Below are 25,242 nucleotides of genomic sequence, written 5' to 3' on the forward strand. Positions count from 1 at the left end.
GTCTTATCCAGCGTTTCAAGTATGATGGACGTACTACAATATAAAACCGTCGTATCCAGCGTTTCAAGTATGATTTGCTTGCTGCTTTCGCTGCAAGTTCAGTGTCACTGCCATAGCTGACAAGCTGCGTGTCCCATCCTCGAGCAGTCAGCCAAGTCTCCAAGCAAAGGAAATCTATCGTTGCAAGGCCAACATCGGAAGTAGGAACGTTGTGATTTTCCAGCACAGGTTTACTGTCAGGGACGAGAACTGACTGAGAGTCGTACCACAAGAAATTTCATAAACCCGATGTATCACGGCCACACTGTGTTAAAGTTTAACAGGATTTACTAAGAACAACAGTCTGCTGCATGTAGCATGAGGTGACAATGGATTTATTTCAGTACTCAAGAGGCAAAGGCTCCATCCAGATTTTTTTTTTTGAAAGATGGCTCCATCCAGAATTGCAACGCGAATTACTGGGCACTGAGGACCTCAATCTCGAATACCAGCACCGAGTTTGGTTGAATTCCCCAGGCTGGAAATCCGCTGGCTCCATAAGCATAGTCCGGGGTGCACTGAAACAAGAGTACTCAAGTATCAGGTGCCAGGATACAGCTAAGACAGATTATTTTGAACTAGAGAATACAAACAGCAATGTAGATTGACACTTTATAGGAAAAAAATGCATTGCAAAACGCCTAAAATCCACAATAAAAGTATTTTTTTAACAAGTTACTTCCAACAAGAGATAGAATTGCCATAGCAGCACTTCAAAGTTGCAGTACAGATGAAATGCAAACCGGAAGAGTTACAAACACATTCAGGCAATCAAGCTAATTTAACATCTCAGGAGCATACCTGGATACGAGCAACTTCACCCACTTGCATGGTCATAACTCCCTCATCCCATCCTGTAAGAAACAAAACAGTTAGCACAACGTTGATTGGAGGGCTTACTTGGCTAATAGACCATGACTTTTGCAGGCCTGTGAAGTTTTGGCTTGTGATGTGAAACTGGACTGGGAGTCTAGGACTGCCCATGAACAGTGACAGATCACTTCTGGGTGAAAAAGAACTAAAATGGCTCAAAGATGCCCAACAAGGCTTCAAGAGAGTTACTACTTCATCAAGGAAAACATGACTGACAACAATAGCTTAAAGAGGATATAAGAAGCACAGGCAAACAGTGCAAATTTGGAGCTCTATCACAAGTAAAACATCATCAGAAGGATCATGCTCCATTTATTAATAAATATCGAAAGTATAAGTTTGATAAAAGAATACAATATACAAGTCCAGAAGCAATCAGAGTGGTCAGACAACTGAACCCTTGACAAACCATAAACCTAAGTGATGGACCATTAGAGGTGATGGCAATAGAATTTGTTAGAGTATATTAGGCAACTCCGGATATGGTTAGTTTAGGATTGATTATAATCCTGGGATAACCTTCCTTATCTCTAGGAAAGGCTACTTGCCCTCCAAGCCATATACTCTATATATACCGCCCTAGGGGCTCAATGCAATACATCCCACGCATTATACGCATCCTACCTTCCTACATGGTATCACGAGTTAGGGTTTCGACCTAGGCTCCCGCTTCTGCTGCCGTCGCGCCGCCCCCGGGGAGATCGATCTCCACCGGGGGCAGCGCTCTCATAGGATCAGCGCGCAGATCCCTCTGATCCGCCGCGCCGTCAAGCAGCAGAAGGACCTACCCCTTCCCTGGCCGCCCCATGGCGGCGCCGCTCGACGTCCCCGTCGGGGTACCACATCGCCATGGGGGCGCCTCTGGGCCTGCGTGCCTCCGCGTCGTCGTCCCCTCGGCTCCGCATCCAGATCCGCCCGCCCCTCCTGCGCATCAGGCCAGGCGCCCTGCCTCCTACCAGCGCCGCCGCACCGCTTCCCCAAGCGCGCGTGCCCTGCACGGCTGCGGAGGACCACTGCGGGGATGCCAGGCCACTGCGCCATCGGGGCCAGTGGGCCGCCGCACCGCCAATCGACGTCAACGCCGGGCTACAGCGCTGCCACCGCCCTCCACCATCGGCCCTCTCCAACGCGCCGCCGCGGGCCTGCTTCCCCTCCTCCCTCCGCCGCCGCAAGGTCGCGGCTGCGGGGGTGGCCTCTGGGGGGTCGTCAGGCTGCTGCACACGGCCGAAGCAGAGGAGCCGCTCGAGTTGCACCTCCCCCCGTCGAGCTCCCTCGCCGGCGGGCCCTTCCTCTTCTTTTTCTGTCCGTGGTTGACCACAATTGGGAAAGGATAAGGGAGGGGAGGGACATTTGATAGGTGCACTCGAGATTGGACCCTATGGTTCGTCTGCTGCTGCTGTTTTTTTCTTTTCCGATCTAAGATCGGTTTGCGTCGCCCTGCCGTTCGTCGCCGTTCATCGTCGACACTCCCAAAGGACGAGGTTGTTGCTGCGCCCTCCAGGCTGCAGCAACGACGTTCGTGATCAAGCCACCCTACCGGTGTCGTCGCCTTTTCAGGCGGTGGCGCCACTCGCCGCCGGTCTTCATCAAGCAGGCGCTCAATCCGCCTCCGCGCTTCCAGCCGTTCTCGCGCGGACATCGCCGCCGATGTTCCTGAAGGAAGACGTCGTCGCCACCCCTAATCTGAGTGTGACACTTGCTGCAACCTGCGCCGTCGCCACCCCTGTCCTGAGCGTGACCTAAGTCGCAAACCGCGCCGTCTACCATCGTCATCCGCTGCACCGTCCTGCTGCTGTATTCGGCAAGAAGCTGCTAAGTTTGTGTACTCGAGCACCTCGACAACGCTTCGACCAGCGCCCCCTCCACGGCTTCGACCACATCCACCTCGACTTCGGCTACTACGGCACTAAAGGGCTATCATCTGCATGAGTCTCCAGTCAAAGCTTTCGCACCGGCGTTCCGACAGCAGGGGGATACGTCTCCATTGTTCTCCAATCTGACCGTTCGTGTTGCTACCGCTACGACTGCGGGGGGATGTTAGAGTATATTAGGCAACTCCGGATATGGTTAGTTTAGGATTGATTATAATCCTGGGATAACCTTATCTCTAGGAGAGGCTACTTGCCCTCCAAGCCATGTACTCTATCTATACCGCCCTAGGGGCTCAATGCAATACATCCCACGCATTATACGCATCCTACTTTCCTACAGAACTAAACTATAGCAAATAGGAATATGTGTGAAGATAATTAACAGATAGTGGTTATGTAATATTTGAACTGAATAGCAACGTGACATGATTACCTTTGATCACTGAACCCAGACCAATGTTGAAACTGAATGGTTGCTGACCAGGGTCCTTGGTGCTGAAAGGAACAACAGCAGAATATGAACATAGAATTACTCACATATATAATAACTTGACGAAATCTGAAACACCCCACCCCCAAAAAACAGGAATCTACGAGAACAGAAAATATCCCCATCATTGTACACATGCTTACAGCACTGATGCTACAGTTGGATGTAAAAACAAAGAAATAGATTTATCCTTTACCTCCAAAATTTCTTGGATAGATCACGATCCTTCCCTACATAAAAACAATAAACAAGGGTTAGCGAACAATTACTGCAGAGTAGATTGCTGGTCATAGAATAGACGATTGTGTCGTTGGTTATAGAAACGAGAAAGAGAAACAAATTATGGCGGCCAAAAAAGGTTCGCTTGCAACTCTGAATCAGATCGATCTCAATCCTACGACTGAACGTTGCATCCTAAGCATCCACGCCGAGGGGGAAAGCCGCCGCTTATTCATCAAGGCTACTCTTATGATCAGCATGAGATGGATCTGGAAGCAGTTGAACCTAAACCCAAAAGCGACGCGGATCCAAGAACAACAGATGAGCAGAGGTTTATGGGATGAAGGGAAGGGGCGAACCGTAGCCGGTGCAGTGGACGGTGACCTTCTGGCCCTTTGTCGGCTTGGGGCCGGTGCCGGCTCTCAGGATCTCCTTCTCGAAACCCATCCTTCTCTTCTCCTCCGACTGTCTCCTGGACTCGACGGCTTTTCTGTGGGCGGCGGCGTTTCTGCTGTGAATTGCGACCGGAGGTAGTGGGGCGGTATTAATCTCCAGATGCGTTTATCAGTTTATCACCTCGGGATGCAAAGTGCATTTGTCTTTATCCCTAGCGACTTTTTTCTCCCCCGTTGGGTGAATATTTGTCTCCTCTCGTTAAGTGATTTATATATTACATTTCCGTCCGTAAGTTATCTATTTGATTGAATAACACTAGACACAAAAATTAGATAAAAAACAACTAAATAAAGAGAAAAAAAGTTGACTAGGCAATACTGGATAAAAAATAACTAAACAAGACACCCAATAGGTGCACTAGATAGAGAGCACAGGCTCGATTGGACAAAAAACAAATTAACATGGGAAGAGAGGCTGACTGTACAACATTGGTGATTTACACAAATACAAGATCTAAGTCACCTTAAAGAAGTAAATCTGTTTTTTTAAAGGTACTATTTGGAGCTAACAGGGACTAGGTGAGTGCTAAATTTTTTTAAAAAAATGTCTAATTATGTGCGGACAGATTTTTTATCATATATGTCGGTACCCTACAACTGGGGTACCCACTCCTACTGTGCCAAGACTCGCGTAGTTATCCGTAACTACGCCCTAAGGAGCTGAGCAGCCGGACTCCTGGGTTCCGACTCCATCTCACCGGACCAACGGTCCCGGACCCGCTTCCCGTTCGGGGACGGGTCCGGTGTCACCACGTGTCCCAGAGGTGGAAATGCTCAGCACCTGTGGCCGCGGACCCGGATCCCCGCAGGTGGGTCCGGGACCTCCACGTGCCATCCGGACTCCCGCAGGTGGGTCCGGGACCTCCACGTGCCATCCGGACTCCCGCAGGTGGGTCCGGGACCTCCACGTGCCATCCGGACCCCCCGTGAGCTCTCGGCTCAGCTAGCTACTCGGGAGGGGTCCGGAGCCACCACGTGTCGCGCAGACGCGGGCGCGGGCGCAAGCCTTCCGCTGGAAGCTCCCTCACCCACCCGCATTAAGTGCGAGTGGTTGAGGCAGGCTCTGCTGCCGCTGGGCACGGGGCAGCTTTTGTCAGTCCACACTGTGGATCGCCAGTTACCGAGGCGGCTCGTCAGTTACCAATGCAAGCACTAAAGACGCAGCGCCGCGCCCATGGGCGACGAGTCATGATGACCAGCTACTGACTGGAGCAACAGTGCACGCTGCTACAGTGGACTGAGTCAGTAGTTCGGCGCTTCATCATGACCTCGACGCGCGGCTGCAGAGGCTGGACTCTACTCTGACAGGACAGCTCAAGACCATCCCTGGTCAGAAGCTACGCACGGAGGCCGACGACAAGATCTCCGGATCTGAGGCATTGAAGGCCAAAATGTAGTTTATAATACATCGCCGGGTCCACATGTCGGGGCCCCGCTCAGTGTACGTGCTCCCCTTGGACATATAAAAGGGAGAGCACGCCCGCTAGACCGTGGAGAGGGAGACAGATCCAGACAGACTCAAGCTCTCGCACCTTCTCACTCTCGTGGGAAGGCAATACAACACACAGTGGACGTAGGGTATTACGCTCCGGCGGCCCGAACCACTCTAAATTTTGCTGTGTTCATCGTGTTCTTGAGTGAGATCGATCTAAGACTAGCTAACCCCCGAGTACACACCCTCTGGGCTAGGGCGGGTGCCTTCCGCCACCCGGCTGTGGTTTGCAGCACCACGACATTTGGCGCGCCAGGTAGGGGCTTCTAGCTAGTCGCAGTTCGTCTCTTGCCCATCTCCATGGCTCGGGTGGTTGAGCACTCCCACCACCACGACGACGTGGAGATGACGGAGGGTGTGGCGTCATCCGCGCCACACGCCTCGCCTTCCTGCGCCAGGGGCAGCCGTGCCCGTGGAGCAGCCACCGTTGGCAGCGGCGCGCGCTGCACGTCGGCAAGAGTCAGGGCGCCCGTCAAGGGCCCCCTCACAAGCTGCGAGCGGCGGAGCGACAAATCCCAGCTCGCAGCATACCTCACTCATGTGAGGAAGCCCGCTCCGGCGGAAAGCCGACTCCGGTCGCACCAAGCCCGCTCCGGCGGAAAGCCGACTCCGGTCGCACGAAGCCCGCTCCGGCGGGAAGCCGACTCCGGTCGCACCAAGCCCGCTCCGGCGGAAAGCCGACTCCGGTCGCACGAAGCCCGCTCCGGCGAAAAGCCCACTCCGGTCGCGCTAAGCCGACTCTGGTGGCTCTCCGGCGGAAAGCCGACTCCGGTCGCACCCCCGACTCTACATCTCTGTAAGTCCTACCCTTAGAGGCCCAGCAGGGAATAAAGCCTTTTCCTTTGTAACTAGGTAGTACTTCCGTGTGGTCCAGTCCGGTGAGCCTCCCTCGTGGAGGGGTCCGGACCTCTGCGAACCAGGTTCAGGGAAGCGTACTCACCCTCCGGGGAGGTCCGGAGCCGTGTAGCCGCTTAGCCTGGTTCCGTACCCTAAGCCTGCATGCTCTACCTCCCCAGGGCGAGTACCGTAGTACCTAAGACTGGGGGCCCGGAGGTCCGGACAGCTCCGGCCTCATAAACCTGTGTTCTGGCTTACATCGCACATCTCATGTACATCTAGTTATAAAGGAAAAAGTTTATTCTCAGTTCGCCTCTAAGGATGTTACATTCCAATTTCAATTTACGCATTCTGTTTGCGCTAACCCCCACGTGGCTTCTTACTCTTGTGCGGTGATTGTGGTCCGAATTGAGTTGGCTAGTTAGTGACTTAGCTCGAGACCCCTCATGGAAGAGAGGGGTTCGGACCCCTGGGAACCTGCAGGTTCAGGGAAGCGCACTCATTCTCCGGGGAGGTCCGGAGCCGTGTAGCCGCTTAGCCTGGTTCCGTACCCTAAGCCTGCACGCACCACCTCCTGTGAATGAGTGCCGTAGTACCTAGGACTGGGAACCTGGAGGTCCGGACTTTCTCTTAACCTAAAGGCCGGCCCCTTGAGCTCCGTTCACTGAACTTAGCTGTCTATCTCAAAGGATTACAGCCAACAGGATTTGGGACCCGTGGGCACGGTACTAAGCATCTACCTTGAGTCATGTGCAGGTCCAAACGTGATGATGCAGCAGGTGACCCAAAGGATGGACGATGCAGGGCAAGACCCTTGCGGCGCGCACCGCTGGGCGCTAGAAGCAGCCAAGTTGCTCACAGTAGTGGCCCCACCTGCGGGTTCGTTGCCTCTCCCGAGGCGGGCCCGGGGGCCTCTGTCGGTACCCTACAACTGGGGTACCCACTCCTACTGTGCCAAGACTCGCGTAGTTATCCGTAACTACGCCCTAAGGAGCTGAGCAGCCGGACTCCTGGGTTCCGACTCCATCTCACCGGACCAACGGTCCCGGACCCGCTTCCCGTTCGGGGACGGGTCCGGTGTCACCACGTGTCCCAGAGGTGGAAATGCTCAGCACCTGTGGCCGCGGACCCGGATCCCCGCAGGTGGGTCCGGGACCTCCACGTGCCATCCGGACTCCCGCAGGTGGGTCCGGGACCTCCACGTGCCATCCGGACTCCCGCAGGTGGGTCCGGGACCTCCACGTGCCATCCGGACCCCCCGTGAGCTCTCGGCTCAGCTAGCTACTCGGGAGGGGTCCGGAGCCACCACGTGTCGCGCAGACGCGGGCGCGGGCGCAAGCCTTCCGCTGGAAGCTCCCTCACCCACCCGCATTAAGTGCGAGTGGTTGAGGCAGGCTCTGCTGCCGCTGGGCACGGGGCAGCTTTTGTCAGTCCACACTGTGGATCGCCAGTTACCGAGGCGGCTCGTCAGTTACCAATGCAAGCACTAAAGACGCAGCGCCGCGCCCATGGGCGACGAGTCATGATGACCAGCTACTGACTGGAGCAACAGTGCACGCTGCTACAGTGGACTGAGTCAGTAGTTCGGCGCTTCATCATGACCTCGACGCGCGGCTGCAGAGGCTGGACTCTACTCTGACAGGACAGCTCAAGACCATCCCTGGTCAGAAGCTACGCACGGAGGCCGACGACAAGATCTCCGGATCTGAGGCATTGAAGGCCAAAATGTAGTTTATAATACATCGCCGGGTCCACATGTCGGGGCCCCGCTCAGTGTACGTGCTCCCCTTGGACATATAAAAGGGAGAGCACGCCCGCTAGACCGTGGAGAGGGAGACAGATCCAGACAGACTCAAGCTCTCGCACCTTCTCACTCTCGTGGGAAGGCAATACAACACACAGTGGACGTAGGGTATTACGCTCCGGCGGCCCGAACCACTCTAAATTTTGCTGTGTTCATCGTGTTCTTGAGTGAGATCGATCTAAGACTAGCTAACCCCCGAGTACACACCCTCTGGGCTAGGGCGGGTGCCTTCCGCCACCCGGCTGTGGTTTGCAGCACCACGACAATATAATCTGTTAGTTTTTTATATAGTAGTGGAGATACGTGCTACAAGTACGTATTTAATTTTTCTTCCATAAAAAATGATGTCATTTATTTATCGACAAAAAATAATAGATGTTTTTTCATCCATAAAACAATGATTTTAATTATTATCCTTCAAAAAAATGATGCAAGTTATGGGTGAATGCATGTGCAAAAGAAAGTAAATTTGTGCCAAAGAAAGTATACATGGGTACAAGAGGTTAGTATAGAATATTGCTAGTGCAAATTTCGGTAAAATTATTTTCCTTCTATCAAAAAATAGGTCACCATCCCATTTCGTCAAACCTCCGAATCTTATTAAGTGGAACCTTCGTGGAGATACGACAGGTCTAATCTTAGTGTGAAAGAGTTTCAATTGTTTCAATAGATATAGATACAATCTAGTAGATAGTTATAGCGGAAATTCTAAAGCACAATCAAACGAATCGGAATTTGACAAATTTGGTACTAAAGAAATCTATCAACACATAAATAGCAAAAATCCATATTTTAATACATATTAATACTAAAGAAATCTGTCAACACTAAATATAAAAAATCTGGAGTTTGTTTTAATATCCATGCTGACGAGATGTTGTGCATGCTCTTGATGCATTCTTTTGCCTATGCTTCTGTACGACATCTAAGATCTAGAGATCGACGAGAAATGATGGATCTAAATAAGTTGAATAATTTTTTGAAAAATTCAATATCTTTTTGCCAACCCATGGTGTAATAGTACGATCCATAATTTTATTTAGTATGGATAAGATCTTCCAGCTGCTTTAAAAAGGAAACCAAATGAATTGAACTAGTGCCGAATTAGCTGCTGTGAAGGGATAACAAAGCCATATGACGATTTGACATTACAGGATATTTGAAGTCCACTTGTTTCCAACTAATTTGATGTTATTCTTCTATTTGTATATGCAGATTTGGGCAGAAACCCACTCAAAGAGAGGAGGAGACGAGCAACCCAACCAGAATTCCGGTCCCACGTACCAGAATTCACAGCATCCATCACAGGGTTCAAAATTTCGGTGAAATTTCGGTATTTTTTTTGTTTTCGGTAGTTACCGGGAAGTGGAATTTCGGTAAATTTCGGTAAATTTCGTTTCAAAATTCAAAAAAAATTGTAAAAAAATATGTAAAAATATGATAAAAAACTAGGTGTTTTTCTAAGCAAATAGGACTAGAACACACTCAAATCTAAGATCATTTGCTAGGCTAAAATTAACATTTGAAACCGTAATTTGAATGACTCGTCATTTCATGTGCAAAAATTTGTTTTCTCCCCTCGACTTCAACTAGACTTTGGTTTATCATGATATTGGTGAGGTACCTATTCAATTTCATATGCATACCTACAACTAGGATGATGATCCATCGGCCGGCCCGGGTGGACTATACTCTCATCAGTAGACTAGTAGATCTGGTTTCCTCGTGCTGTCCAATTAGGCTCGTCGTCAATCTTGCTTCGCTTTTGCCTTTTGCATCTGCTTTTATATTATCATCTAGCAGCTCTTTTCTTTTGTATGTAGCGGTGAGATCGAATGAGATGGCAGCTAAAGCCCTCTGTCTGCTGTAGTCTATTATTCTTAACCAGGCCCTCGATCTGGCTCTTCTTCTAGCTTTGTAGCCGGTAACTGTGGAGACTTGGGAGTCTTTTTTTTTTGAAGTTGTGGCCATTGCTGATACGTGTTAAATTCCATTGGCAATTCTTCTCCATTGGCAACTGCAGATTAAGTCAGTTGTGGCCTTTGATCTGCCCCCACTTCGTGGAAGAAAGCTTTGCATTGCAATAGTAGGTCGGTGACTGTAACCTTGATTCCAGTGAATTTCCTCCGACGCCATTCCAGTCCCGAGGATAAGAAGAGAAGGTCAAATTCTTGCATCCACAGCATGCATGTGACCAAAATCTTAGGCCACAAGAGAATTGTCACCATCTATAGAGCAGGGAAAAACTTTCCGTTGGAAAACTGCCGGAAAACACACCTTTCAGAATGCTTTAACAATTCTCTATACAAATTGAATCAAACAAAAAATTCAAACACTGTCACATGAATCGATAACCAATTCAAATCATGTTTGTCCTGGATTTAAAACAACTTTCAATTGGATCAACTAATGTCCCTAAAAATTTATAGGAATATCTGCCATAACAAGAATAATAAAAGTCCAGTTGAGGCCTAAGAGAGAAAATGAAAGTTGTCACATGAAATGACAAGACTTTTAATTGGTAGTTTTTGAAATAATTAAATAACTTTCAAACCATTGCTCAAATGAAAAAGTTCCTGAAACAAAAGTTGTAGATCTCGAAAAACTGAACAAAGTTGGTATTCAAAAGTTTTTCATTTGACCTCGGGAACAGTACGAAAATCACAACGGACATCATTTTCCGGTCGAAATCACCGAAATTTCGGTCGGAATTCACCGAAATTTCGTTTTTTGAATTTGAATTCTCTTTCCGTTCGGAATTAGCGAAATTCGGCGAAATTTCATTTCCGGCAAACGGCGGGATTCGGAAAAAAAACGAAAAGGTAAACCCTGATCCATCACCACCGTCCGTACAAGCGAAACCATTCCCAAACCATCCTGTTCGGCCCCCATAAACACCCGACGCACCGCCGCTCGCCGCCGTTCTCCATCCCGAATCCCCACGCGAACCCTCCAATTCCGCACCAGACATCCCACCGGCGGCCACCGCCGATGGAGACCTAACAGCAGAGTCGCCCCCTCCCCAGCCCAGCCGGGCAGATCCACCTCCATGGAGACCGAGCGGATCCGGGAGCTCGTCCTCCTCACGCTGCGCGCGCCGCACGCCCACCTCGCCCTCGTGGGTGGCAACCACACCGCCGCCCGCTTCTGCACCCGCTAAGCTCGCCTCCCTCCCTCCGCGCCGGCCTTCTCTTCGTCGCCGTCTCAAACGGTAAAAGCAAACGCTCCTGCTCAACCCACGCGCCCACCATGCCGGGCGACACTGTCGTGATCCGGCTCCCCGGCCCGCGCGCCCTCCGCGTGCTCGCGCGCTCCGTGCTCTTCGCCGCCGCGCTGCTCTTCCTGCCATGGCTCCGCGCTGCCGAGGCTCCGGCCCGGAGCCACACTGTCGACGCCTGCGGCGCTGCCGCGGCCCAGGCGGAGCTCCTGCTCCGCGACTTGCGCCGCGAGGGCCTGCTCGCCCCCGGCGCCCGCACCGTCGTCCTCGGCTCCGATGGCGACTGCGACGCGCCCGGCCCGAAACAGGACCAGGACAGCGTCCTGCGACCCGCCTCGCTGCGGCGGATGCTGATGTTAGAGGACTCGTCAGTAGACTTTCTGATGGATTTCGGTTACTTCGAGGAGGTCGGCGACAGGTTCGCCTTCGCCGATCGGGTGCTCAAGCTTGGCGGCATCCTTGCCGCCCCAATTGAGTCGTTGAGCGTGCTCAGCTTGCCCCAGAACTACTGCGTCATCTACATACGTCGGTCAGCTGAGGTTTTTGTTGGGGTCAAGAAGATTGCGCCCGCCGGCGACAATGGCAATGCCGGCACAAGAATGGATCTGTCATCACTAATAACTTCCTTGAAGGAAGGAGTTGTTTCCAGTGAGCCACCTGAGACTACCACCCTTGAACTCAAGAACATGGGGCGGAAGCTCCTACTGTCTGATATCAGTGGAACTCGAGCAGCACACGATCGTAGAGGATCGTTCCAGATGCTCCAGCAGGATCAGATTCAGAGTTGATTCAGCAGCTTTATGAAATGTGAAGAAGCTAAAGCCTGCAGCATCGTCTGGCTTGCAATTGCAGCATAAGCTTCCAGCCTTCCAGGAGCGCAGAGCAGGCGGCAGCAGCACATCTGCACATGAGTTGGCTTGAGACTCGATGTTGAATTGCGTTTGGTATTTGTTCTGTTTGTCGCTGTGCTTTCGTTCTCTGTGTCCGTCGTTTGAGTTTCCACTTCGCCTGATAATAAAGTTTCTCATGTATCATCTGAGCTCAGCTTTGATTCTTTTTTCTTTCCTTTCCTTTTTGCCAATTATGTTGTTCTAGATCAATGAAATCCATGAGTGGCTGAGGCAGAGGCAAACTTGAGGGCCTGAACACAAGCTTGGACTTTTCTGCTAATAGGCAATGTAACAACCACCACGCGGACAGTCCGCGAGGTGACGGCGGACAGTCCGCGAGGCGTCGCCCAGATATTTATCTGGATGGGCGTGGGACCCACTCGTCAATCCTCTATTCTTCCTCTTTCCTTCCAGAGCCGAGCGGAGCTCGAGCTCCCGCGCCATCGTCGCCCCTTGCTTCGATCTCCCTCCTCCGTCCACCAGACCTCGATTCCTCGCGCAGGAACCTTCCTCGTCACCTCCTCCACCTTCCCAAACCCCTAAACCGGCTTATCCCCGGCTGAAATCTTTCCACCACCGCCGGACACCATTGGGGGTGTTTGAAGCTTGCTCCACCGCCGATCCGCCTCTCCGGTCGCCCTCCACTCGAACCGACTGCGGGAATGGATTCGTGGTGAGTTTCTTATGCTTCCCAGCCTTTTTTCCCCTTCCATGGCGTGTCGCCGGCGCCGGAGCACGGCCTCCGCCGTCGCCGCCGCCCTTGCTGCCGCCTAGGGCGAGGGTCAGGAATTAGTTATCGCGGACGGTCCGCCTGGGGGGCGCGGACGGTCCGCAGGTCAGGTTAGTTTTGTCCAGAGACGATGTTGCCTCTGGTTGTTTTTGCAAGATTGACTGCGGACAGTCCGCTATCGGGGAGCGGACGGTCCGCCATTGAGGCTCAAATTTGTTCCAGAGACGATGTCGTCTCTGGAGGTTCGCAGGGGTGAACTGCGGACGGTCCGCTACTAGGGCGCGGACAGTCCGCAGTAGAGTCTAGGAAATTGTCCAGAGACGTTTTCGTCTCTGGTGGGTTGAGTACTTGAACTGCGGACGGTCCGCCAGGGGTGGCCGGACAGTCCGCAGGTAAAATGGGAAAAAGTTCCAGAGACGTTGTTGCCTCTGCTGGGTTGGTAGGATAGTGCGGCGGACAGTCCGCCACTCGGGCGCGGACAGTCCGCAGGGTATTTCAGTTAAAGTAAACTAGTTACAATTCTTGGGCTGCACTCATTTAATACCTATGCATACGTGTAGCATCCGCATCTGAGGGAGCCGTCTTTGAGGCGATCGCGGCACCACAAGAGCAAACGACGCAAGCCCAAGAGGAGAGGTGTGAGCACCCGGCCCAAGGCCCGTCTGGCCCCAGTGTTGAGCAGCAGGCGCAAGGCAAGCCCCGGTGCACATCCTAGTATTTTAAATTAAGACACCTATGTATGTTTCTACTACTTGTGCATTAAGTTCAGGAATTGTTTGGAACCCTAGTTGCATGATTCATAGGATTCCCGGAGTTATACTAGCATGTATAGGACGATAGTTGTGCTAAGCTTAGCGTTACCAGTAGAAGACGAGTGGTCTCCTGCACTCGCGAGATGTAGAATGTTAGGAGTCGAGTAATTTCCGGTTACTCGCGAGATACGTTATTATCTTTATATGATTCAGTATGTGAGATTGGTTTTGAAATGAACATGGAAATGTGAGACCGGGCGGGGATGATGGATAGGTATGGCAGCAGGACAGGGTTCCTGGGTGTCTTAGCCCCGTCTGTGTCGATTAAGGACCGGTGGATGTGGCAGTGCTGATCGGGGATTGAACTGTACTAACCGCATGCCGGGAGTAGGAGGTAGTCGAAACCGGTAAGCCGAGTACTGCCTTGCTTCGAAAGTACAGGAACCCGCACCCAACTCCTGGGGCGAGTCGAGTAGTCGCGGAGAATTGGGATGCATGTGTTTACTTTTGGTGGTCTCACGTTGAGCTCGGCTGACCATATGTCGTTGGGCTGGTTCCTGTAGTTCGAGGCGGGGAGGGGAATGGTTGGTATGTATAGTCCGACGGGGCAAATACGTGCCGTGTTGGTTAGGTCCACCTTGCAAGGTTAAATCGGATCGATTCGCCGTGTCTCGCGGTTATGAGGGCCTTGGTCTCTTTGTCACACCGTAGCAAAAATGTAGAATATGAGTTAGGAATGTTTATATAAAATATTGAGCTCACCAAATTATTTTGCTTGCATCACCATGATTGCTATAGTAGGTCTTCGCGAATATGAGATGAGAGTTAATTTTTATAGAATCTGAAGCTAAAATAATGAAAGTAAGGAATTACTTTAGTTGCTTTTTCTGCAAAATAACCACCAGCCAAAAGCCTTGCATGTCTAGCTATGTGGGCTAAGTTATACCCACTGGTCGGGTAAGCCTTGCTGAGTATTAGAATACTCAGGGTTTGTTGCCAACATTATTTCAGGGCACGCAGACGTAGACTTCTGTCCCTGCTGCGCCAAGTTCATCCGCCGGGATGCAGAGGGATGGGTGGTCGTGGAGCCGGACGTCTAGTTAGGGATCTCTCTAGGGCTCACTTTTGGTAGCTGTAGGCCCCGTTCCTCTAGACGAACCAGGATTTCAGTATTGAAAGTTTGTGAATTATGTATTTATTCAAACTCGGTTTGTAAAACTTAAGGTCAAGTTCTATGTATTTTTGTTGTATATTCAATTATGTGTCGTGCTTGTACCATCTGCGCCCACCTTCGCGTGGGACTATCGGTGATGTTTCGATCGGGACGTGGGTTGCGAAAGGATCGACAAATTAAGCCATTAAGCTAATGAGCCTGATGTGTTCAAATGACGGCCATTACGCTTAATTAGAGTTTTAATTTGGCGGTTCCGTCACAGGCAATTTATACAATTTGTACATTCTGTTGGTTACCAGCAGCAGCTCCGACGAACTGGGCGAGATGATCTCCGATAATGAAACCCCGTCCTGCTTTCTTGGATCCTGTCTAAAATTGCTTCTCAGCTTTGATCTTAGAATGCTGCAACTGAGAGTTATCTACTACTCTATACTATTGGTCATTGAAATGGATGTGCGATACAAAAAAATGAAAATAGTCTGCTGAACTCAGGACATCAACTATGGCAAACTGGGATTCTGGCAATTTTGAGATGTTCAGAGTTCAGGCAGCACAGCGTATATCACCAACAAATACAAGAATATACAGAACAACTTGCTACATGGTAGGCTTATTTCCACGATTACAGAAGCTGAAAATAGTCTGGTGAACTCAGGACATCAACTATGTCAAGACAACATACAAAAACCGGGATTCTGGCAATTTTGAGATGTTCAGAGTTCAGGCAGCACAATGTATATCCCCGACAAATACAAGAATATACAGAACAATGTGTCACATGGCAGGCTTATTTCCACGATTACAGAAGCAAAACACATTTTTCTTTACAAACGGAGACCACATAGCAACCCTCATCCCTCAGCACCAAACTGACAAATATGATGCATGGTCTGTACAGGATTAAAAGGGCACAATAGCAACCAGAAAACACTTGAATTGAAATGCACCAAAGAATGTTGATCGAGGGTAGCTCAAGGCCTCAAGTCCCCTTGATCACAACAACAGGGCAACCCACATGGTTGATGCAGTAATTGCTCACACTGCCCAAGAACATCCTGTACAAAGGAATCAATTTAGAGTTCAGCTTTATATAGAAATGGGACAACAGAAAGAAATATAAGTCAAAGAAATGTGAGGAGGCAATAGTAACCAGAGACTTGAATGATTATCATAAAGGGTTTATAGATACGTGACTGACAAACTTGATCAAAAAAGAAATGCCAATGCAGCTCAATGGATGCACCCAGTGCTAAATGCTAACTGCAACACACAGCGATAACCGGTAGGTTTTCAGTCCGACATCCTAGCAGATAGCTGCACCATTGCACAAAACAGGAGGGTGCTTCACTCTCCTTGATGTTATGTTTACATGATATACGCGGAAGCATGCTAAGCATAAATATTACCCGCTGAACATGAGAAACATATCTTCTACTTTATAAATTAAATGTTTCATAATAAAATGAAATATTATGTTCCAGCATCAACATCAGTCATGAAAGGCATACCAACAAATTTTCTACAGTTGAACTTGGATAAACAGTCCGACATTTTCATCTACTCATGAGGAAATCAAATTAAACAAGAATTTCCTTGCAGTTCACATTGTGTGCCTTGAAGCCTTGTATCATTAGCAACAGATCTCAGCAGGCTTGATCAGATCAACAGAAAAAAAGGGTCAAATATAAAAACTTGCTAACTTACCAGCGAATCGTCAGGAAGCTACCAGTTCATTCAAATCACTATGGAACTTGAAATGATTTATCTCTGCTCTCCTTTTCTAATTGTCATTTGGATGCCCACAAACATTTTCCTCAGCAGGCTATCTAGCCAATTCTTTATTCAATGTTGTTGCTTAAGGACTTAAGGTGACAGATATCATGTCAATGCTGCTTTCTGATGCATCTATATATATTAAGATCTCCAATTGACTAAAAACTAGTTAGTCTGTTCCCACTTCCAAAGGCAGGACAGCATCGAAATCAGAAGCAGTTTTAGCTAGCTAAGCAAAGCACAAGACACCCCATGATCTATTTCTACCTCTTGAGCGGCCCAATGGCACGGCACCCCATGACGAGCAGATCGGCATTGCGGTTGGCCGTCACCTCGCAGATCTTCTCCTTGGGATCACCCACGATCACCTCCGTCTTCACCTCCACCTTCAAGAGACGATCCCAATCAGCAACACGAGCATTCAAAATTACTGCCACGGAACTTGTTAGTGCCGTCCCCTTACATGTTTCTCGGAGCAAATCTTGAGGGCGTGCTCCAAGATGGCCTGTGTGATCCGCCGTTGGTGCGCCTCGATGGCCTGCGTGAACGCCGGCACCTCCAACCCAACTGATCAATCCACCCGCCCAGGAACACCAGTCAAACACTGACCAGACGGGCAGGCAGACAAGAGCTACCGCAACGAGCACGAGCGTTGAGCGAGATGAGATTCGGCTTGCTTACTGGGTCCACCGAAGGGGATGGGCGCCGGGTTGAGCCCGGCGGCGATGTTGGGCGGCGGCTGGACGTGGAGCACGACGAACTCGCCGTCGGGGCGGGGGCGGAGGCGGAGGTTGTCGAGCGCCCACCGCAGCGCGTTCATGCTCTCCTCGCTGCCGTCCACCGACACCACCACGCTGGCCAGGTTGCCGGTCGCCATGGAGATCGAGCTCTCGCTCGCGGGCCTTCTCGCTTCTCTCGGACTCCCCCCGCTTCTTGGATCGGCGAGAGGTCAGGTCAGGAGCGATGGATTTGGCTCAAAGTTGCGTGCCGCCGCCGCCTTCCCCTTCCTTGCAGACCCTGCTGCTCGCTGGCTTGGCTTAGCTGTGGATTTGACGGAACTCGCTGTCCTGGTCTGCGACGATCCAAGCGGGGTCGAGTGTCATCGTGTGGATCTCGCGAGGCACATGGAGCGACTTGGCAGTTCGGTAGGAAGCTCGTGCGGTTCTGATCGAGCAGAGCTATTGGTCGAGCACTGGCAAGCAACACAAGTTCAGCGACCAACGTGACACAAGTTTATTTGCCATCCTTCTAGAACTAGTTTTAGCTTAGCTGTTTTTGTTCTCGAAAGTCGAAACTAATAATCCTGAGTCCTACCTGCACGGTTCAAGTTGACCTGCCACGCAATCAGCCAATCATCATCAGAGACGACATGCTGTTTCAGTGTTTTGTAGTGGCAAGCTGTAGGAGCCTCCCAGCTCAAGAAAAAGAAACCCTGAAGATTTCAGAGACAGCGTTGCGAAAGGAGTTCATTGCAGAAGTTGGCCGGATGAATGCATCAAGAGGAATTCCCTGTCGACGCCGATCCGATCAGATGTTCCTCCCGGCAAGCCTTTGCGCGCTGCAATTTTTTTTTTGTCAGCGCCTAAGACTATGCTGATACTATCGCTCTCCGTCATGAAGTGGGGGGCCGGGGCTGCGTTGTTTGTCGCCTGATGGTTTCCCCTTCGTCAGAGAGCGACTGGTCAACTGAACTGCACGAGCAGTGGATGACATCCGCGGACCAGCCAGCGAGAACAGAGATAGGAGTACGAGTACTCCTGTCGTCGCAACGTTTGACAATTCCACGCCAGGTTGTCTGTCGTGCTATATGATTCCGTCAACCGAGAAACAGCCGTAATTTTTGTGCATTGGTTGATGATGAATTGACGATCTTGCTGTCGTGTATTGTTGGAGCCGCAGATAAATAAACCTTGGCAGTTCCCGCACAAAAAAAAAACTTGGCAGAGCGTGGCCTCGCCACTCCCACGAGCCCGCAACCCGGCGCAGCGGCGTCCATGGCGTGGCCCGCGTATGGCCCATAGCCCATTGCGGCGGCGGCCTTCGTTGTCGTGATCACATGGCATTTTACCTGTGGCCATCACCATCTTCCAGGTCACAGTTCCATTTCCATCCAAAGACGCAAAAATGTAATCGTTCTCAGGAAACAACTGTTCTTGAGCAGTTCTACCGATTAAATCCTCCTTTCAGGAAAGAGCCTGCGTGTCGACCGGCAGCGCACGTCGTACCCCTCGAACGTTGGACGCCGCTGTGCTCCGGCTCCGGGCGGCGGGGCCTTTCCCGCTCACGTTGGTGGGTGGTCACCTATCACCAGCCAGCCAGGCACCCCGTGTGGCGCGGTGCACTGAATGAACCCAGGAAACGCGACAGGCACATGCGAATCTCGGCCGTGGTTGGAGCACGGTTCCGCGCTGCGCTGCCAAAGAGAGAGAATCCGCGGGCGCGCAGGCACAGCGCGGCTGTAGCTCGGCGGTGGCGCAGGAGATCCGCCGACCCCTTCCCTCCTGCCTCCTGGTCTCCTCGAAAGCCACCGTGTCCTTTTGCGGGGACTGGGTGGGTGGGAGAAAAGGCGCCCCGGGCACAGGACGAAAGTAGTAGCAGCTATAAATCAAATAACAAGAGTCAAACTATACAATAATTAGATTCTTAATTATATGGTTTTATTCTCTTTTCTATTGTCCTCGTATAGATTTTTATTGGGACCCACTATTACTTATGCATCCGTGCCCAGTTTAATGTTTAATTAGGAGCCAAGTTCTTTTTTTCCTCCTCCCTTCTTCCTTTCACATCATCAAAATTACTGAGTAACTTGGCTATAAAGCCATTATACCTCACGTACGAGGCGAGCGATGGCCGCCGGGTACCCTCGCCCCACCGCCGGCCCAATCGCGGGCTCGCCGCTGCCCCGCTGTCCCTGTGGATCACTGCTCTGCCCGTGAGGCTGCGGCGCCCAGTACTCCACGTTATACGCTTGAGCGAGCGAGGGGATCGGATCGCGACGGCCGCGCCCCGATCGAGAGCCGGACGGCCAGGGATTGGACGGCTCGGCAGCCTTGTTCTACGGAGTGGGTGCGCCGCTCGTCGTCGTCGTCGTCGTCGGTGCCGGGCGGCCGGGCAGCCGGAGCCGGGGCAGCGTACGCGTGCCTCGCGGGCCGTAATGACTGCGTCCGACGTCCCGTGGCGCGCGTGAAAGGTACTGCCCGTAGCCTTTCAGCCTGCCGAGGCCTAGTGTTTCTACTTGTGGTAGCCTACTCCTATGTAGTCTAGGTCTAGTACTATACGGAGTACCACTAGAGTGCGCACTGTTCACGCTAGTACTTCGTCAACAGTGGAATCCCATACTCCCAAAGGAACTCCTCTTGGGCGGTACCAGAAGAAGGCAGTACATGTTCTTACGAATTCACGCCTCTGCTATCTTCCAAACTTGCCAAGGCTGATAAAAGCGAGCAGAGTGAATGGGGATTCGTCCAAACTTGCTAAGGGTGTTTGGTGAAAAAATTTGAATTTTGGTACTATAATATATTTCGTTGTTACTTGACAAATAATATCTAATTATAAATTAATTAGATTTAAAAAATTCAGTTCGTTCTAATCATTTAGACTGTGTAATTAGTTATTTTTTCAACTATATTTAATACATTTAAAAATTTAATGGGACGGATACTGTTAAAAAAATTTGGAACTAAAAAAGAGAGGCTACCGGTAGTGAGTGGTGATCCTCATCGCCAACACACATTAATAGCCTCGAGGACGCCCGGGCCCGGCCGTACGAGTCCACCACGACGAGGCGACAGAAAGGCTGCGCCCGGCAGAGGAACTGGACTGTCGCGGCTTTGACCGCGGGTGCTCAAACTAGTCCGCCGTACAAAAGAGCGTGTGGACGGCGGGGGACGCCGGCGTGCGCGCAGACATTGCTTGCCCCGGGTTAGGCTGGTGCGGCCGTTGGCTCAAAAGAAACGATTCCTTTTACCGCTTCCATCAACCACTCCATAGCAGCGGGTGAATACACTGCTAGGCAGGTAAGAGGTGGGAAGAGAAAGAGAAGAGGAGACCGAGAAAAAGTGGACTATTAGCTTACAGCTAATTTCGATATAAGAATCAACACAATTTGTGAGATAGATAAATGGATTATGTATTAATGGTACTCCTAGAAAACTAAACTACTATAATATTAATAAATTGAGAAATGAACTGCAAAGGTTCTTGCAGCTAATAACAGACTAAATTATTAGCCTTGTTAAATGCCCAAAGCTGAAGAAATAAAGTAAGGGCACGGACAATGCGCCGTCGGTTGCCGTCGCCATGCAAGGAATTTTTGCAGAAGGAAATAGAAGGAAATATAGAGAAAAAAGAAAAAAAAAGAAGTGGAATTTTTTTTTAAAAAAAGAGAAAGATAACATCGTCCGTGTTCGGCTGGTGCTGTAGCCTCCAGCTCTACAGTATTTCTCTCTCACATCGCTTTAGCACGAGCCTCCAGCCACCAGCCAGGTAACAGTATTTTTCTCTCACACCATTCCAGTTCCAGCCTCTGGCTCCAGCCTGCCGAACACAGTGCATGTATGCAACAAAATAGTTACAAAGATCAAATATGCATTAGATCACCATAATTTGTGTCAAAGGATAAATTAAAATATCCTGCAGACAGCCAATTATACCAGCTGTCTATTTAATCTATCTATTTGTACCAAAAGGACAGCCGCCGTCTACACGGTTGTACTTGCACTAAACTACTAAGGCCCAATAGTTCCACCCCGTAAACGCAAAATTTTACAAAGGAATCTTTGTAAGCATCTAGGCCCTCAAGGTATGTTTCGGTGATTAATGACAACCATTATTGTGACTAATGAGTTTGTGCAGCTTAAAAGATCATTATCGCTCATTTGGTCATATGTCAAAAGAGGCCCCTCAAATTTCATTATTCAAAAAGGCGATCTCGGTATTCAACTCAATTTTATGTCAAGGCTAAGGATCTTTCTAGTCCTAAGTGTCACAAGGTTGAGAAGGACACTTAGGTTAGTATAGGTTTTATAGTTTTGTAGTGATCGCACTATTAAGAGGGGTTAAAGCTTAGTAACTTGAGCATGGACATGGTCATTTGAAAATGGATGCACACTATGGTCACTCAGGTTTCTAGAAGTTCAAATAAGTGGTTCTCAAACTATATCTCAAGAATATTTGGATTTCATTCAAGACTCAAATCAGAAAAGACAAAATCAGAAAAAGTCTATACACCGGTTTAACCGACGCTCTCAATTTTCCATACGTCGGTTAAACGAAGTCAGCAGATTCTGGACAAATTCAATACACCGGTTAAACCGACGTGTTTGAATTTAACGTCGGTGCATTGGTCCAGAGTTGGTTTTTCCAGGGAAATTCAAGTTCTATTCACCGGATTAACCGACGCTGTTTGAATCAAGACGTCGGTGCAATTGACCAGTGAGATGGTTTTTTCAGAGGAATTCAAAAGTTGTACTCACCGGTTAAACCGACGATAGGTTTGAGTTAACGTCGGTGCAGTTGTCCAGAGACTTGATTTTTCAGTGGTTCAGTGGACAACTACACTCACCGGTTAAACCGATGCTACGTCGGTTAATCTGCCCCAGTTGTAACGGCTAGTTTTCAGAAGAGGCAGTTTACATTCACCGGTTAAACCGACGATGACAATGGGGGGTACGTCGGATTAACCGGTGCTACGCAGTTTTCTGGCAGCTTTTCTCCAACGGCTCTATTTGTGTGAGCTGCCTATATATACCCCTCCAATGGGTCATTTCGCCTACTCTTGACACTAGGCAACATCCAAACACTCATACCATAGTCAAGAGCCACCTTGAGCTTCATCATTCACATACTTGTGCTTTCAATCAATCAAGAAGCAAGATTAAGGACTTGAGTAGAGAAAAGCTAGTGTGCATCCGTTCTTGGTGATCGGTTCTTGCTCAAGTGAAGGCCTTAGCTTGTTACTCTTGGTGATTGGCATCACCTAGGCGATCTTGGTGATCGGGGTGTTTCTCGCGGAGCTTGCCAAGAATTGTGGGAGCCCGGAGAAGAAGATTGTACGTGGCTTGAGCTCAACCACGCCGGGATGGTGAACGGAGACTCTTAGTGAGCGCCCAAGTCTCGGTGACATGGGAGGTGACAAGACTCTTAGTGAGTGTCACAACGTGGACTAGGGGTGTGTGCCAACACATCGACACCACGGGAAAAATCCGGTCGTCTCTTGTCCACTCTCTTTATTCAAGCATTTTCTTTCATGCAATTTACTTATGAGCTTGACTTAGAGATCATAACTTAGCTCTACCTTGCTAGGCTTTACTTTGTTTTTATCTCTTTTAGCTTGTGTAGGTAGCTTAGTTATCCGGTTGGTGAATTGGTGCCCTACTAGTATTGCATAGGTTAAGGTTGCTTTACCTTGCTTTAGAATTTGAAAAAGGCCCAATTCACCCCCCTCTTGGTCCATCGATCCTTACAATCTTGCTAATTTGAAGTACTAAATGAAGTCTATTTACAAAACTTTTTGCATGGATGAGCTGTAAATCGCGAGACGAATCTAATGAGCCTACTTAATCCATGATTTGCAACATGATGCTACAGTAACCAACCGCTAATTATTGATTAATCATGGATTAATTAGCATTATTAGATTCGTCTCGCGATTTACAACCCATCCATGCAAAAAAATTTATAAATAAACTTCATTTACTACTTCAAATTGGGAAAATTCCTACGCAAATTTTTTTTTGCCTTTACAGACCTCACGAACTAAACGCGGCCTGATTCGGCATATCGGGCTGTAGCACGTCCCTGCCGGCTGCCGGGTGAAGCTCGAGATGCGATCGGGTATCGCGCTTGGTTGTGATTGGACCTGACAGAGATCAATATAGCCGGGCTAATTAATTTGGTTACTAGCCGGAGATTAGGCTCGGGATACTCGCCAGTTTGGGGAATGGTTCTGTGGTCCTGTTTACACTCGTACTGACATGGCACAAGGATTGTAGGGCCCTCCAAGAGCGTTGCGCGCGCTTGCCGCTTGGTGGCCAGGGATGTATTTCACCTAATCACCTCTGTCACAGAAAAGTGTCCCTGTACGCTGTACTTGTGCAATTTCTCCTCTACAACACTTTGGTAAGACGTGCCATTTCTGAACATTTCATGATCATGCTCACAAAATGAGAAGGCATACTATCGCCTTGCCCGCATCAGCCCCTTTTGTTCATGTGTTTTCCCTTATTTATAGCCTCATCATATCTTTGTTATTGGCTTGTTTGAAGTTTTTTTTCCACTTTGTTGACATTGTTCCTAAGGTTGCAACATCTCATCATATGGCTAAAGATCATGATTATCGGGTATAAATATTACAGATATCCAAAGACTTGGGAACGGCCATCTGCACAAGGGATCACACTCTATCGACCCATCACACACTAGACATTCGGACCAGTTCAGTGGGACGACTTAGTTTGCTCTACACTCACACACATGACTTGGGAGGTTCCTTCCTCTCTCGCCTATTTGTATCCTCTACTGCAAATAAGTGCAAAATACACGAGCAGCACGAACTTTTTGTGCAATCATACGCCCCTAAACGTGCAATCCACGAAAATCACTAGTCGGTGGTAAAAAACAGTGACAATGATGATGTCTATTCTCCTTTATTTTTCACTCCTTTCTCTCGCCTGAAAGCATCATAGGATTTTTTTATGAAACACGAAGGATGATTCCCTACTGATTATATATAATAAAAAATAAGAAAAAGTTTCACAAGGCGAGTTCAGAAAAAAGGGAAAGAAATCTAAACAATTACACAAGAACTTCCAGATATTTAGACATATGTGTTTTCTATCATGCTTTTGCTCTTAATATGACGGTAAGTTATTTCTTGAAGTTACGATATAAGGCTTCTGGACGAGGTTAAACTCTTTTGAAGATAAGATTATTCCTTTTGCATCTAAATGCTCCAACGAAATGACAGTATCCATTATATCTCTTATCAAATTAACATCACTTATTCTATGCCATTTCATATATCAAATGTTATATAGAACTTAATTGGTAAAATCATGATAAATATATTAAGTTGGAGACGATCCGATAGAGACAAAAGTGTTTAATATTGTTGTCTAACTCTTAAATAAATTACTTAAACATTTTAGCAACTTCAAATAAAAAACTCAAAATTACAAAGTTGTAGATCTCATTTAGAGCTACAATTTTCACATAAAACTCATCTTCATCTGAGTTCGTATGAAAAATACAAGATTTTTCTATGATCAGACCTGTTGTGCCAACGAGGATGGTCTGACAGAAGTATATCGTCATGCAGGTGGTATTGTTACACCGGTGGGAGTGGCGTGACAAGTTTAACACGTGAAATATACACCCACAGACCTCTTCCGCACGCTAAAACATAGCACACCTTGTCATGCCAGACTGTTCGGATGGCTGGGCTGGTAGGAACAGTACCACCTAGTAGTCATTGTTCCAGCTGCAAAAGGACGGTGCTTTTCGCCGGCCATTCCCAACCCAGGCAGCGCTTTTCACCCAGCCCAATGAGGCATATGGCTGGAGTTTGTTTTTGTCGTGTCAAGTGGGCTGGCGAGACAAAAATGTTAATATCTGGAAAAAAATTTCA

At 49.2% G+C, this 25,242-nt stretch overlaps 3 protein-coding genes across 3 annotated transcripts; 1 reads left to right on the forward strand and 2 right to left on the reverse strand.

Moving 5' to 3' along the window:
- Positions 1 to 250: 250 nt before the first annotated feature.
- Positions 251 to 4,093, reverse strand: LOC120653826 (peptidyl-prolyl cis-trans isomerase FKBP12-like). Its single transcript, XM_039931505.1, has 5 exons — positions 3,852 to 4,093; positions 3,470 to 3,503; positions 3,217 to 3,278; positions 841 to 893; positions 251 to 557 (listed from the first exon to the last, which is right to left on the reverse strand). Exons 1-5 carry the CDS (start codon positions 3,937 to 3,939, stop codon positions 456 to 458), a joined length of 339 nt encoding a protein of 112 aa, XP_039787439.1. The 5' UTR covers positions 3,940 to 4,093; the 3' UTR covers positions 251 to 455.
- A 6,825-nt stretch (positions 4,094 to 10,918) lies between these two features.
- LOC120653827 lies at positions 10,919 to 12,429 on the forward strand. The gene has a single exon (XM_039931506.1). It carries the CDS (start codon positions 11,330 to 11,332, stop codon positions 12,083 to 12,085), a length of 756 nt encoding a protein of 251 aa, XP_039787440.1. The 5' UTR covers positions 10,919 to 11,329; the 3' UTR covers positions 12,086 to 12,429.
- Positions 12,430 to 15,512: 3,083 nt separating this feature from the next.
- Positions 15,513 to 17,824, reverse strand: LOC120653830 (universal stress protein PHOS34-like). Its single transcript, XM_039931507.1, has 4 exons — positions 17,298 to 17,824; positions 17,080 to 17,183; positions 16,884 to 17,002; positions 15,513 to 15,898 (listed from the first exon to the last, which is right to left on the reverse strand). Exons 1-4 carry the CDS (start codon positions 17,491 to 17,493, stop codon positions 15,823 to 15,825), a joined length of 495 nt encoding a protein of 164 aa, XP_039787441.1. The 5' UTR covers positions 17,494 to 17,824; the 3' UTR covers positions 15,513 to 15,822.
- Positions 17,825 to 25,242: the final 7,418 nt, after the last annotated feature.

This window comes from Panicum virgatum, chromosome 1N (assembly GCF_016808335.1).
Source record: "Panicum virgatum strain AP13 chromosome 1N, P.virgatum_v5, whole genome shotgun sequence".
NCBI classification, from domain to species: Eukaryota; Viridiplantae; Streptophyta; class Magnoliopsida; order Poales; family Poaceae; genus Panicum; species Panicum virgatum.